The sequence below is a fragment of the Nothobranchius furzeri genome, chromosome 4, assembly GCF_043380555.1.
Source record: "Nothobranchius furzeri strain GRZ-AD chromosome 4, NfurGRZ-RIMD1, whole genome shotgun sequence".
Lineage (NCBI taxonomy): Eukaryota > Metazoa > Chordata > Actinopteri > Cyprinodontiformes > Nothobranchiidae > Nothobranchius > Nothobranchius furzeri.
Window position 1 is genome coordinate 15,446,753 of NC_091744.1, and position 14,507 is coordinate 15,461,259.

Below are 14,507 nucleotides of genomic sequence, written 5' to 3' on the forward strand. Positions count from 1 at the left end.
GTTGTTTAACAAATCTGGAGTGGATCTCCAGAGCATCGGGAGCACAACAGAGGGATCAATGAAATAAAACAAAGTGTCCATAGGTGACGCTGTTGGCGTACAAACATCTCCAGTTGCCCGATCCTCAGCCTGAGAGGTGCAGAAGTCTCATTGGCAGTTGCAGGAATCGTTTGATTGCAGTGTTTGCCTCAAAAGGTTGTGCCACAAAATATTAAGTTAGGAGAACCATCATTTTTTGTTCAGGCCTCTTCCATGAGTTTATTTTTTTAATAAATCTATTGAAGCATAGTTGAAAAGCAATGACTGACTTTCATTAGTTAACTTTCCTAGAATTTGTATTTATTATTACTTTTGTCAGGTTGAAGTTGTTTCTGTGACCATTGTGGGTTTGCCTTTCATTGATCAAAGGGTACCAAGAATTTTGTCCACATCTGTAGGCTCTTTATTACTCTTTGATTATCGTGAAATAAACATAAACAAAACATAATGAATGAACCAGAAATGCGTCTTTATATTAAATTAATTCTATAGGGAATTCTAATAGTAGTTTCAAATTAAAAATTGCTTGAATTTTGTGTATAATTTCCATTAATAACAAATTATTTGTGTGTAATTTTGCAGATGTTATTAAGTGTATACTTGAAAACAATAATTTTTGTGGTGATTGAAATGAAAATGCTGCCTAAAATTGCTGCACATTTTAAAAAATGTTCTGTTAAATGTTTTCTCCTAAAGCGTCTTTAGTCTAATTTAACAGTTGACAGACCAAAAATATGACAGACAAATTTTCAAATATGCAACTCATTGTGTCCCTGTCTTAATTCAAACTAGAAAAATTGCATTTATTGCACAAATGCTGTTTGAATGCTAGATAGCTGAAACTGTAAGATGAAGCTGCTGAACAGCTGAACTGAAGCTGAAATTAAGCAAAACTGTCAAAATGAGCTAAATGTCTTGAAAGATGTAGAAGCAAAAAGTACCAACAAGCAAATAAAGCACAAAAAGTAAGTGAAGAATAGAGAAAAATAATGCTAAATAGCAAAAAAAAAAAAAAAAAAAAAAAAAAAAAAAAAAACTTAAATCTGTGAACATAATATAAAAATCTGGACAGCTTAAATGTCTAAACACCTGTTATTTCAGTTTGCCAAGTTTAACAGTTTAATCTTTACATTTAGCTGAACTGTGAAATTAGCAGTTTATGCTAAATTTGGTAACTGATTGCTGAAGTTGTTGAATAGCTGAAGTAAGCTAAAACTAAGCTAAACTGTCAAATGAGCTGAATGTAGTGAAAGATGTGAAAGCAAAAAGCACCAAGAAGCAAAAAAAGCACAAAAAGTAAGTGAAGAATCAAGAAAACTAATCCTAAATAGCAGAAAACTCAAATCTGTGAACACTGTTTAAAAGATTGGACAGCTAAAATGTCTAAACACCTGTTATTTCAGTAGGACTAGTTTAACAGTTTAATTTTTACATTTAGCTGAACTGTGAAATTAGCATCATATGCTGAATTCAGAAACTAATTGCTGAAGCTGAAACTAAGCTAAACTGTTAAAATGAGCTGAATGTTTTGAAAGATTTAGAAGCAAAAAGCACCAAAATGTAAATAAAGCACAAAAAGTGAAGAATGGAGAAAACAATCCTAAACAGCAGAAAAATTTGAATTTTCTCAAACAAATGAACCGTACGACCACAATGTTTAGAGTACAGTCATGAATTATAGCTCAAAACAAAGGTATATTCGTTAGCTGTAAGCCAGTGTGTGTCTCATTTCAATCGGACCTACGGTTCTCTCGGTACAATGCCAGAAATGGAGCAAGGGAGGGTCACTGCTCCTATCTTTCCCCATTATAACTTTTGTGAATTTTTCTGAAAATTTCATGTCGTACCTCAACTTCTACCTGCGATTTTAGGAAAACCGTAAAATATATCAAAAAGCCTCTTTACTATGGTAAACAGGAAAGTCTTGTGAGTTTGTTAAACTTTGAATGAAGTCTCTGAGTTAAAAGGAACCCAATAGAGTTTTAGGTCAAAAAAGTGATAGGAATTTGCTGAAAATTGACCAATCGCATTCATTTCAATGGGAAAGTTTTTCGCAGAAAAAGCTTAATAACTCGAAAAATTTTAAAGCTATCAATGCCAAAAGTAATAGCCAGAAAGAGCTTAACGAGAACGTTTTGATATAAAATTGTTGAAATAGCTCAAAATTTGAAGGAGAAAAAGAGGTTCAAAAAGTGTACGGAAGCAGAATAAGAAGAAGCAGAAGAATAAAGAAAAACAGGAAAACAATAGTTTGAATGCAACAGGAGTACAGCTGCTGGCCTCCAACAGCCAGGGGAAAAGGCGGAAAACAGTGCTGCTCTCTGATTGGTTGAGACTGTTCAACCATTTTCTGTCCAATCAGGATCCAGCACCCACACATATTACACATCAAATTGACCAGTTTGGTCTCAGGAATCTTGTATTCAATTTTGCGTTATCTGTTACCATGGCAACACAAGGAACTACATATCACTTTAACCAAGTCTCATAGGAATGCATATTAAAAAGCTGAATATTGAGCCAATAACAGACTCCTGTTTTGATCTTTTTGAACTATCTGTACTTAAAACTAGAAACAAGTTAAATTTGATTGACCGTCAGAAGGTGGGAAAGTGCCCCGCTCCCACCCAGCCCCCTGATTGGTTGAGAGAGGCCAATCATCTTCTGGCTAAATGGAATTACACACCCACACATGTGAGACATCAAATCGATCGGCTAGGCCTAAGGAATCCATCCATCCATCCATCCATACAAACAAACAAACAAACAACCAACCAACCAGCTCTATACACTTAAAACTAGCAGCATAGCTGACATTTTAACACTAGTCAGAAGGCAGGAACCGCCCCTCCTCCTTCGCTGCTCTCTCATTGGCTGAGAGTATTCATTCGTCTTCTGCCTAAAAGGAAATGTGCACCCACACATATGGTACATCAATTCAACCTGCTTGGTCCCAGGAGTCATGTATTAACTTGATATTGTGTTCTGCGTTACCATGGCAACGTGCTTAGCAACAACCTTTAACAACATTTTAGACATAACTGTATCAACATACTTTAATATAGAAATGTTATTCAAAGTTTAAATGAATCATGTGTTATTGTACATAGCTTTGTTAATGCAGACTCCTGTCATCTGTTACCATGGCAACACAAGGAACTACAAATCACTTTAACCAAGTCTCATAGGAATGAATATAAAAAGCAGAATATTGAGCCATTAACAGACTCCTGTTTTTGATCTTTTTGAACTGTTTGTACTTAAAACTAGAAATAAGTTCAATTTGATTGACTGTCAGAAGGTGGGAAAGTGCCCCGCTCCCTCCCAGCTCCCTGAGTGGTTGAGAGAGGTCAATCATCTTCTGGCTGAATGGAATTACACACCCACGCATGTGAGACATCAAATCGATCGGCTTGGCCTAAGGAATCCATCCATCTACATATAAATCCATACATGCTTCCATCTATCCATCCATCCATCCATCCATCCAATAAACCATCTAACATCCATCCAACAATCCATCCGTTATTTCATTCGTCCAACAATTCATCCATCCCACATCAAATCTGAACATATTTTAATATATCAGTTTCAGATATCAGCAAATATTTCTAAATTCACAGTTCAGCCAATTGTAAAAATGTACCCGTTAAACTATTCTCATTCAAATGCCAGCTGTTTAACATTTCAAATTTCGAGTTTTTAATAAATGTTCAAAGATTAAAGTTTTCTGCTGTTTAGCATTTTTTATCCATTCATCGCCAATATTCTGAGCTTTATTACACTTGTTGGTGATTTTTGCTTCTAAATCTTTAAATACATTCAGCTCATTTTGACAGTTTTGCTTTGTTTCAGCTTCAGTTGTTCAGCAGCTTCAGCCTACAGTTTCAGCTATCCAGCATTCAAACAGCATTTGTGCAACAAATGCAATTTTTCTAGTTAGAGAAGCCTTTAAATCTGTCCTTCAGAAGTGAAATTGGACCTGTCAAACTTCTCATCACCATTCGAAAAGTACTGCACCGAATTGAAAAATTCAAAAAGCGTAAGCGGCAGAAGACTTTGCTGGTCATCTGTGCCAATTTTTATGTGCCTACCATGAATTGTCTAGAAGCTATGACGAGAAACTTTTAGCTGTCTGACGCCGATCAGAGGAGAAAATCTCTGTTCCTTTAACATGGGTTTCAATGAGGGAAAATCTGGGTATCTCCTTTTTCTGAGGCTTGTAGCGAAAGAACGGTAACACTCACAGATACAATGAAAGCCATTCTGAAAAGCTGACAAAAATTCCTACTTTTTGAGTTATAATTTGTTTTGGTAGTCCAAACGGCAGAAGATGTGAAATTCAAAAGTTAGAGTGCAGAATTTTCAGTTTAGAGTGGTGAGAGACATTTTTTTAAATTTGAATTTTCTCAAACAAATGAACCGTACGACCACAATGTTTGGAGTACAATCATGAATTATAGCTCAAAACAAAGGTATATTCGTTAGCTGTACGTCACCGTGTGTCTCATCTCAATCGGACCTACGGTTCTCTCGGGACAATGCCGGAAATGGAGCAAGGGATGGTCACTGCTCCTATCTTTCCCCATTATAGCTTTTGTGAATTTTTCTGAAAATTTCAAGTCGTACCTCAACTTCTACCTGCGATTTTAGAAAAAACCGTAAAAGATATCAAAACGCCTTTTTAATATGTTAAACAGGAAAGTCTTGTGAGTTTGTTAAACTTTGAATGAAGTCTCTAAATTAAAAGGAACCCAATAGAGTTTTAGGTCAAAAAAGTGATAGGAATTTGCTGAAAATTGACCAATCCCATTCATTTCAATGGGAAATTTTTCGCTGAAAAAGCTTAATAACTCGAAAAATTTTAAAGATATCAATGCCAAAAGTAATAGCCAGAAAGAGCTTAACGAGAACGTTTTGATATAAAATTGTTGAAATAGCTCAAAATTTGAAGGAGTAGAAGAGGTTCAAAAAGTGTACGGAAGCAGAAGAAGAAGAAGAAGAAAGAAAGAAAGAAAGAAAGAAAAACAGGAAAACAATAGTTTGAATGCTTAACAGCATTCAAACAATTAAAACCCCTCTATGAACTTTGAACCTAATCAGTTCTCAGGTGTGTCCTCGAAGAGGAACTCATTTTGCTTTTTGCCTATTTAAACACCATTTGGAGTACTTGAAATCCTAAAATGTGTTTTATTCATTTTGTGAAATATTAACGGTGCTTTGTATTGTTTCCCTTGTATAAAAAAACATTTGCAGATGAGTTTTTTTGTGATTTTTAGCGAATTATGTCATCAACTTGTTAAAGAAAGTTAAAAAAAGTGTCTCCTTGTCTCTGCCTTACAGGAGTGTGGTGGTAATCCTTGTTCCTCTTTTCAAAAATCAACATATGAACATAAAAACACACACAGAACCAAATCTAATTACTGTTTCAGGTTTTAGAAATGTTTCACTTGTCACTTTATTCTGAATTAAGTCATACAAAACTACACAGCTGTTCTGCTTTACTAGAAAAAGAACAAAAGAAAAACTGACATCAAGTTTTTATACAGAGAAGAAATGTAAGCATCACAAACAAAATAAGGATGAATGATTTTGTTCCTGTTTTTGGACGTCTAAGAGCGAGGCGCCAGCTTCAGTTTGATGGGCCGTTTGGGCATGAGCAGACCCTGGATGTCCATCTCAATGGGGATCTGTCAGGAAATTAAATGTAGGGACATAAAACGTCAACAAAGCACAAAACCAACGCTTTACGTATTATTTCAAATCTTCAAACAACAGGAGGCAGCAGAGATGACAGAAACATGAACCTGACACATGGCTGGTTACAGAGGTTATTCTTCATACAGGTATCAGTACACAAAGATCAGCACCTTGACCTTTGCACTAGCAGAGATAAATCCTGTGCTGTTGTATAACACTACTCTAAATGTCTGTGTAATTACCCATGACTCATGTTTGCTCAGGACCCGCCGTGCAGGAAGCAATAACAGGCAGTGTGAAGATGTAACTGTGGGCTCACCTCGGTCTCCTTGCAAACGGAGAAGCTGTACCGCTGGAGGATCTCCACTATGGCCAGTTTCATCATCACCAGAGCAAACCGCATCCCAATGCAGTTCCTAGGCCCTGCCCCGAAAGGCATGTACGTGTACGGGTCGATTTTCTCCTTGTTGGCCTTGCTGAATCTAATTGCACAAAAGTACACAAGTGTGTAAAAGTGCAGATGTGGAGAAGATGTGTACTTTTAAAAATGTAATGATTATTTTATCTCTGACTCACCTCTCAGGTTTGAATTTCTCAGGTTCGGGCCACAGTTCGGGGTCCCGGTGAATGGGCCACGTGGGGACCAGAACCACCATGTCTTTGGGGATCAGAAGACCGTTTATCTCCACACTCGCCTTGGCAACACGCTCCAGACGCGGGGCAATGGGGTAGATACGCAGAGACTCGTTGATGACGCAGTCCAAATACTCCATCTCCATAAGAGCCTGGTACTCAATAGGAGCCTGCAAACACAAACACACCTGTTTACACCACGACATCGATAATTATGGATGAGAGATGCAGAGAGAAGAAAGCACCTTGTGCAGACAGGATTTAGATGGTAAAAATACTGTTTTAATGTGAGGAAGGGATTGTCCAAAATCTAATGAAAGCAAAGTTAAAGTTTCTACTTTTCAAATTTTGTGTCCCACCACCTCAAACATACCTTGTTTGGGAAGGTGGCATCGATCTCCTCCTGGAGCTTCTTCATGACCTCTGGGTTTGTAGCCAGACTGTGAGCCAAGAAGGTGAGAGAGCTGCTGCTCGTTTCATAGCCAGCAAAAATGAAAATCATGGACTGTGAGAGGATCTCATGATCATTTAAACCTGTAGGAATTAAAGAGATGTTGAGATTGGAATACCTTTAAGCGGTGTGTGTGCATGTGTGTGTATGTGTGTATCACCTTTGTCCTGCTGCACCCCGGTGGGGTCGTTGTGTTTTTGGGAATCAATCATCAGCTGGAGGAAATCTACTCGACCCTAAAAGTAAAGGAGAGCAGATGGGATCGTCTCTCTGGACTAGTTCATGTAAAGATTTGATTAAAATCTCTTTTTGTACCTGCTTCTTGCTGCTGTCTCGATTAGACTTGATCTTTTGCAGAGAAGAATAAAAGAAGTCTGTCACCGAAGCAGGGAAGAAGGAAAGCTCCATTTTTTCAAAAATGGGACCAAGAAAGGGGAAGAAAGCTGAAATTGGATATAAATTTGCAACAAAAAAAAAAAGAAAAAGAAAAAAAAGAAAGGTGAGCTTTAATTTATGGCTTCAACTTTAAAAAAGGATTAAAACAAACCCAAGTTAAACTTAATGTCTACTCTGCACATTGGTTTATTTTGGTAAAAGAAAATTCTTTAGTTAGTCTTAAGATGGATTTGAACCATAAACCAGTTTAAAAGCTAGCATTCTTCCTTTACTCAAGTAAACATTCACTCTAATTTAAACTTATCAAATGTGCCAATCATCATAAAACGTTACCGATAGCAAGGAAGAGAGGGTTGAACAGGTCAAACTTCAGCATCTTCTTGATGTTTGTGACAAAAGGGTCAGATGGATTGTTGAGGGAGTCGATGTCCACGCTGAAGGCTGTGCTGGTAACCACATCCATGCTGTAGGGGCCAAAAAACCTGTTGGTGCACACAAGTGTTTATATAAAACCTCCTAAGCAACATTTATTAATTTTCTGACTTCATCATAAAGTGTTCATACTCTTTCAGTTCTAACGGTTCATCCTTGTCCGCCATCTTCTTCATGCTGCTGGTCAGATTTGCAGAATGTTGCTTCATTATGTCAAACATCTGAAGAGTGCACGGACAGCAAAACACAGTAATAATAATCACAGGTCACATGTCTATGAAAAAAGGAAGTGAGCCAAAAAAATCAGCCAGCACCCAAATGCAAGTTTTCAACCAGTGGCACCTCCAAGGGGTAGCTAGAGGGGGGGCATGTCCACCCCTGGAAAATTGTTGGTCACCCCACTGGCCACCGCAAGAAAGACAACCACCCAGCCCCTGTTAATTAATAACACTGACCTTCTATAATTAAGACAGAAATGTTAAAGCCAATGAATCAGTTATTGCAATAACATGTATTAAATAATTTTTTAATAAATCACAATTTAAATGTGTATGTTACTGCTCATCATTTTTTTTTAAAGTACAAAACCCAATATTTTTGTGGATGTTCTTGTTGAAACAGCAACAGGCAAATTAAACTTTTAAAACTCTAGAATGACTAAATTTGAAACAAGAACTCAGATAACCAAGGGAAATTTAGTCTTTTTCTGAAATGATTGTTTCTCAAAACTTAGGGGGGAAAATCATACCATACCACTTTATCTATCAAGCGCATTTCCAAACAGCTAGGATCTGACCAAAGCGCTTCACTTATAGTACAGGAAAATAAAATATAAAAGGACAATCAGCAAAGCATAAAAAAGCCACATAAGATAAAAACCAATAAACCACCAACGTGGCTATTGTATAGTCATAAAACCTAATAAAAATACAAATGAGAACACCTAAGGCCTGATTTATACTTCTCTGTCAGCTCTGCAACGGAGAGACGCACACGGAGTGTTGGAAAGGTTTTCACATGCAAACTTTTGCACAGGCAGCGGAGCGTTGTAAAGCAATTCCCCCCAGGACAGCAGGGGGCGTGGCAATTTTCTGTGGTATCATGCCACCATAACACTCATGTATCCGGTTCACGATAGTGTATTTACTATTGTGTTCATGTATTTCAGAAACTTAATAACTTGGACAAATTTGTCTTTCATTCTCCTCCATCTCTTCCTGCAGTCACCTCCTCTAAACCTATGTTTCCCGTCATTTCCATTCATGTTTGCTTCGTATTTTGTACTCCTTCAGTCACGGGTGGACAAACGTTCATATTTTCGGACGTTTTCCGCAGTGCGTCCTTCAATCTGTTCTGGGTCTGCCGCTAAATACCAATTAACTTTTTAATGGTGCTGTTGACAAATTTACAGGAAGCGGTGTCCTGACCAATCAAAAGCTTGCTGTTTCCATCACTTTTGACAGATGTTTAAAATTTTTGGCATGTCTCCATCACCCTCTGTGAGCCCGTCAGAGAGCCCTTGTGTCGACGCATAATGAGGTTGCGTGTCTCTGCACCAACGCAGAAGAAGAAGTATAAATCAGGTGTAAAAGATGATTTAACAAGAACCAATTCATGGTTTATAAGCTAAGTAAATAAAAGTATTTTTCGATCTGGCCGCAATGGATGTTGACCGTTGGACTGTAACAGGCAATTGCATAGACCTCTTGAAATTTTTATTTATTTATTTATTTATTTATTTATTTATTTATTTATTTATTTATTTTTATGGAAAAGAATGATGGAGCAAGTCTAAAATTCAGGCAAAAATCTTCCCTGAATTACCACAGGGACCAATTTAGTGGGCCACCCCAAAATGTTCACTGGCCCCATTTTGCCCCCCATGAAAATTTTCTAGGGGCGCCACTGTGCCGAGCCAAAATAATATTCAGTTTACTGAATGTGGTTTTAGCTCAATTAAAAGAGCTCACCTCTTTCAGCCTTCCTGAGGTAAAGGAAGGAGAGAGGACACTGCGGATCCTCCTCCACTGATCGTCCTCTGCAATGGACACGGCGTCATACAGGGGTCCATTCAGACGGAAGTTCTGTAATATCAAGAAAAATCAGCTTAAAATCAAAAAAGCCTCAAATCACATAATCTGGGTGTGTTTTGTGTGGCGGTGATTGCATACCCTGCGGTTGGTGAAGAGGGAGTAGCACTCCTTAATCAGAATGGATTTAATCATGGCGGGGTCAGCGATGCACAGCACTGGCTGGCGGCCATCATAGATGCTGGAACACACAAGAATAGGACGAACAACAGAGGAGACAGAAATGAATGAGTGAAGTTGTCATGTTTCACATAAATACCAGTAAATCAAATAATCAGACTGTTGTTTAGAAGCTTACATGGTAGAAAACTTTAAGTAAACATGCTGAAGTGAAAAAACAACAACTTACCCCCATATTTTCCCATATTTCTTATAGCAGTTTTCATCAAAGTTAAAAAATCCCTATGAAGACAAACACGTTTAGATAAAAACACTAATGATAGATTATATTGATTATTATTTATTAATTTATCCATCCTTAATACAACTTTGAAGGTTTAAAATTGTATTTTTACAAATATTTCGGTCAACATTGTGTCATCTTCCTAGTTAGAATCATACAGAATAAATCATAGACATGAATACGTAGACGCCCCATTGGGCGCTGGACAGCATAACAGCATCACCGCCATATTGAGTGGGTTGAACTACAATGGGGTCAGGTAATAAGTATTTCTTCACTGTTATATAAAGTCTAATCTCAAAAAGACATTAGCGGTTCATGCGTATGTTATTCTATAAGCCTTTACACTAGAGGTGTGTATTAGCAAGAATCTGGCATTACAATAAATATCAAAATACAGGGGAGATGGTATGACATATCGTGATACAAAAAGCTAGATGATATTAGCAGTTTTTACATTTTTAAGACTGAAATTAATTGGAAAACTCAAGATGTTTCCAAAACACATCTAGTGTGATTGTGCGATCTCCTGGTTCCTACAACTACTGCCACCTAGCAGTCGGAGTTTGAATTTCACCAAACAAAAACGTTATATTCTCAATAAAATAAATTGATACATTGCTTTTAAATATTTACATGATTTACACAAAATATTATGATTTTTCAGTGTACTGCTATTTTCTTACATCGCTACTTTACACCATGATAAATTTGACATCACTTGGTTGTTTACATAAAATGCTGTTGTTGTTTTGCAACAACAGGGAAATGGATTGGGGAATGTCCAAACAGATTTGTTCTGGCTGTAATTTCATAACAATTCTGCTGCAATAACAATTTAATATGAAATTTATCACAACACAAGGAAATAAAATATCATTCAGAGGTTCATAAGCTTGGAGTTGTTTAGAGACACTTTGTAACTAAACCTATTCTTATATTTGATCAAATTTATTCTCTGTTTCTCTAAACTGAAGCTGTTCAAAGAGTTGTATGCTGATTGTTTTCACTAAATTTCCACAGAAATGATCTCATTCTATCTTCTATAGAGCAGAAAAATAAACTCCCACCTTTCGATAATGCAGCATAGTGCCAAAGAAGGGGATGGGTTTGGGACCAGACACACCAAGATTTTTAAATGCCCTGTAGGGCCAGTAGGCATAACTGGGGAAAACAACAAATATGGGTGAAAATTCATAGATAACAGAAGGGGGCTGAAAAATGTAAGTCATTTAGAAACATTCAGATTATTTTATACTCACAGAATGAGCAGCGTGACAAAAGCAACCAGCAGGGTCCATGTTTCCGCCGAGAGGTAGAAGCTGCCCATCTCTGCAGGTTTAGTCTCTTCAGTGGTAGCACCAGCCTTTGTGGAGCTTTCAGTCCTGACCCGAGGCTTTTAAGTCTGAGCAGACTTGTTACGTGAGAAGAGGAAGTGTGTGAGAGTTGAACCAATAGCAGCCAGGAGTGTCGGGTGAATGTTTGCCTAAGAACGCTAGCAGCTTAATAGTTGTATCAGATCATCAATCTGAAATTCTGTAATCTGAACTAAATTATTATACAGCCTGTGTAGGGGATGACACGGCAAACAAAAGCTGCATCATAACAGCACAAAGCAATCAGTTATTTACTTTCAAATGAGCTTTTATTCGTGTGTGCTATTTGTTCTGAGTTATCCAGGAATATAAGACCAGTGAAAATGTAAAAACAATTAAAACTCAAATCCAAAGTGTAAAAGTTGGAGGTTTAATCTTTATATCAGTCTTTTAATTTGTTTTATTTCTACTGATTTAGTTTAGATTTCACTGGGCTCACACAGAAACACGTCCAGACATGTTTTCATTAGACAGAAACTACTTACTGTAGTTCCCTGAAGGATTATGTAACAGTTATCAGAAAACACACCCTCTGTTCCAAACTTCCTGAACAGAACCTGCTGCTCCTTGGCCAACTCACACAAAAGAAGCTTGTTTTTGTCTCGTTAGAAACTCTGCTGGTATTCTTTATTTACATGTTTTATTAGGAATGTGTTCAAGCTAAAGGAGTAGGTGTACATTCTTAATATTTTTCATCATCATCATCATTGTCTTTATTTCTACAGCACTTTCCATCATCCAAGAGGTGAACCAAAGTGCTGCACATGTACAAAAAAATTTGGCCACCAATAAATTATTCAAAAACAAACAAAAACATGAAACAAAAGCAAAGAATGTCAGTAAAAAACACGATAAAATAATTAAAATGCAACTGTATAAAAATTAGCTAAGTTTTCTAAAAATTGGCTAAAAATAAAGCTAACGCATGTGCTAAGGGAACGCCACTGTATAAAAGTGAGACTTCATCCGACTCTTAAAAACCAGCAGCGAGGGTGCTTGTCTGATCATCATTGGAAGGTCATTCCACAGCTTGGGGGCCAAAACTGACAAAGCCCACCTACTCTAGTCGAGCATTTTACTCGTTGATTGACTAGTAAGTCTTGCTGTGATGACCTAATTGCACTGGAAGCCAGTGCAGATTGGCCAAAACAGGCGTGACGGGTTCCTGCTTTCTGGTGCCAGTCAGGAATCTAGCAGCACCATTTTGAGCAAGCTGGAGCCAAGCAAGTGCATCCTTGCTAACTCCAGAGTAATAAAAAAGTAATAAAAGCATAGACTACAGTCTCTATGTGGGTTTGCAACACTAGCGGCATGATCCTGGATAGGCGGCGAAGATGGAAAAGCAAAAGCGTACCACTCCATCGATGTGAGCTTGAACCAGAGCGCATGCGGGAAGATTCCTCCGACTGAATTCAGTCGGAGGAATCTTCCTGCTGATCTGAATCTGATGCGGCTCTCTGTGCTTGTAAAATAATGGATGGATATTTAAATAAAATGCTTTATATTTTATATCTGTAAGTCAATTCTATGTAAAGATTGTCTGCGTAAACCTGAACAGGCCCAACCCGGTCTTACTGTGAGACCGGGTTGACGCGTCACGCTTGTGCGTAATCATGTGCGCTGTCTGAGCTGAAGAGGATGTGAGATTCTGGGATTCTCCTCAGACAGCTCCTGGATGCGTCGCCACATTGGAGACAGGAACAAGCGCTATTCAGCCAAAGTTTCATAATCAGGGAACATTTTCTAAGTGACAAATCTCTCTGAGAGACAGGGTTTGGAAAACACTCGCTTCAGTGGGAGGAACCTTCCCGCATGCGCTCTGGTTCTGCGATGCGCTCCGAGCCAATCTCCACATCTTCAGCTCGCTGTGGACCTTATGTAGTACACGCTGACAGTGAGCTGCGCTGAGCAGTGTCCAGCTCAGATGTTCAGATGGGAATCTTTTCTTGAGTGATTTAGCTACATCTGCGATTTGCGTAGAATAAAATATCAGTTCGTCTGCATGCGTCGGGGTAATTCTTTCTATTCTTTCTCCGTCAAAATAAACGGTCAAATACGGGAACTGTCCGGTCAACAGTGCGCCGTCATCTCCGTGACGGTAAATGAGGGAAAAACAAATTGATCGGATCCTGCACGTCTTTTAACACATTGGTCAGGATTGACGCACTTTGTTTTCATTTAGTTGGTTAAAAAAAAGTTGGGCTCGGGCTCGGGCCAGAGAATCCTGAAAGCCTTTTCTGGCCGGGTCGGGCTGGGGCTCCACCCCCTCGGGCCGGGCTGGACACGGGCTCAGATTTTAGGCCCGTGCAGGGCTCTACTCCCATCTATCCCGGAACAGATCCACCTTCATTTAGTATAGACGTCATCTGTTCCATTACACATATTTGTTAAATTCTCTCTTTCCATTCTTTTATAGTTGGGGGATTCACCTCCTTCCATTTTACCATTATAATTTTCTTTGCTGCCAATAATAAAATAAGGGCAATGTATCTTTGGTCTAAGTTTAATATTTTGCTTGATGTAGCCCCCAACAGATAGAACAAAGGGTGTGAAGGTAACTCCTTTCCCAGAATTTTTTCCAACTCTTCCTTTATGTCTCTCCAATATTTAAGAATAATTGGGCAATTCCAGAATATATGGGAGAGTGGTCCCCCACCTCCCCACAGTTCCTCCAGCAAAGTGGAGACAGGGCATCTTTTGCAAACCACGATACAACTAGGGGGGTAAAAAAGTACCTAGTTTTTATCTGCCAATCAAATTCCTTCCACATTTGGCTGTTGATCCCCCTATGAATTTGTCTACATACATCTTCCCACTGTTCATCTTCAATTAGTATATTTAATTCTAATTCCCATTTCTCCTTTATATAATTTGTATCATGTGTAAAGCCAAGGAAGAAGCTTCTATATAGATTAGTAACATAGACTTTTGCTTGGGATTTTTTTCCTATGCGTGAAATAAAATATTGTTCTATTGCATTTGGCTGT

At 38.2% G+C, this 14,507-nt stretch overlaps 1 protein-coding gene across 1 annotated transcript; it reads right to left on the minus strand.

Moving 5' to 3' along the window:
* Nucleotides 1–5,459: 5,459 nt before the first annotated feature.
* On the minus strand, nt 5,460–11,564 carry cyp3a65 (cytochrome P450, family 3, subfamily A, polypeptide 65). Its single transcript, XM_015964588.2, has 13 exons — nt 11,407–11,564; nt 11,215–11,308; nt 10,091–10,143; nt 9,823–9,922; nt 9,622–9,735; nt 7,784–7,872; nt 7,553–7,701; nt 7,139–7,266; nt 6,984–7,059; nt 6,746–6,906; nt 6,316–6,542; nt 6,059–6,221; nt 5,460–5,729 (listed from the first exon to the last, which is right to left on the minus strand). The coding sequence occupies exons 1-13, from the start codon at nt 11,472–11,474 to the stop codon at nt 5,652–5,654; spliced, it is 1,500 nt and encodes a 499-aa protein (XP_015820074.1). The 5' UTR covers nt 11,475–11,564; the 3' UTR covers nt 5,460–5,651.
* Nucleotides 11,565–14,507: the final 2,943 nt, after the last annotated feature.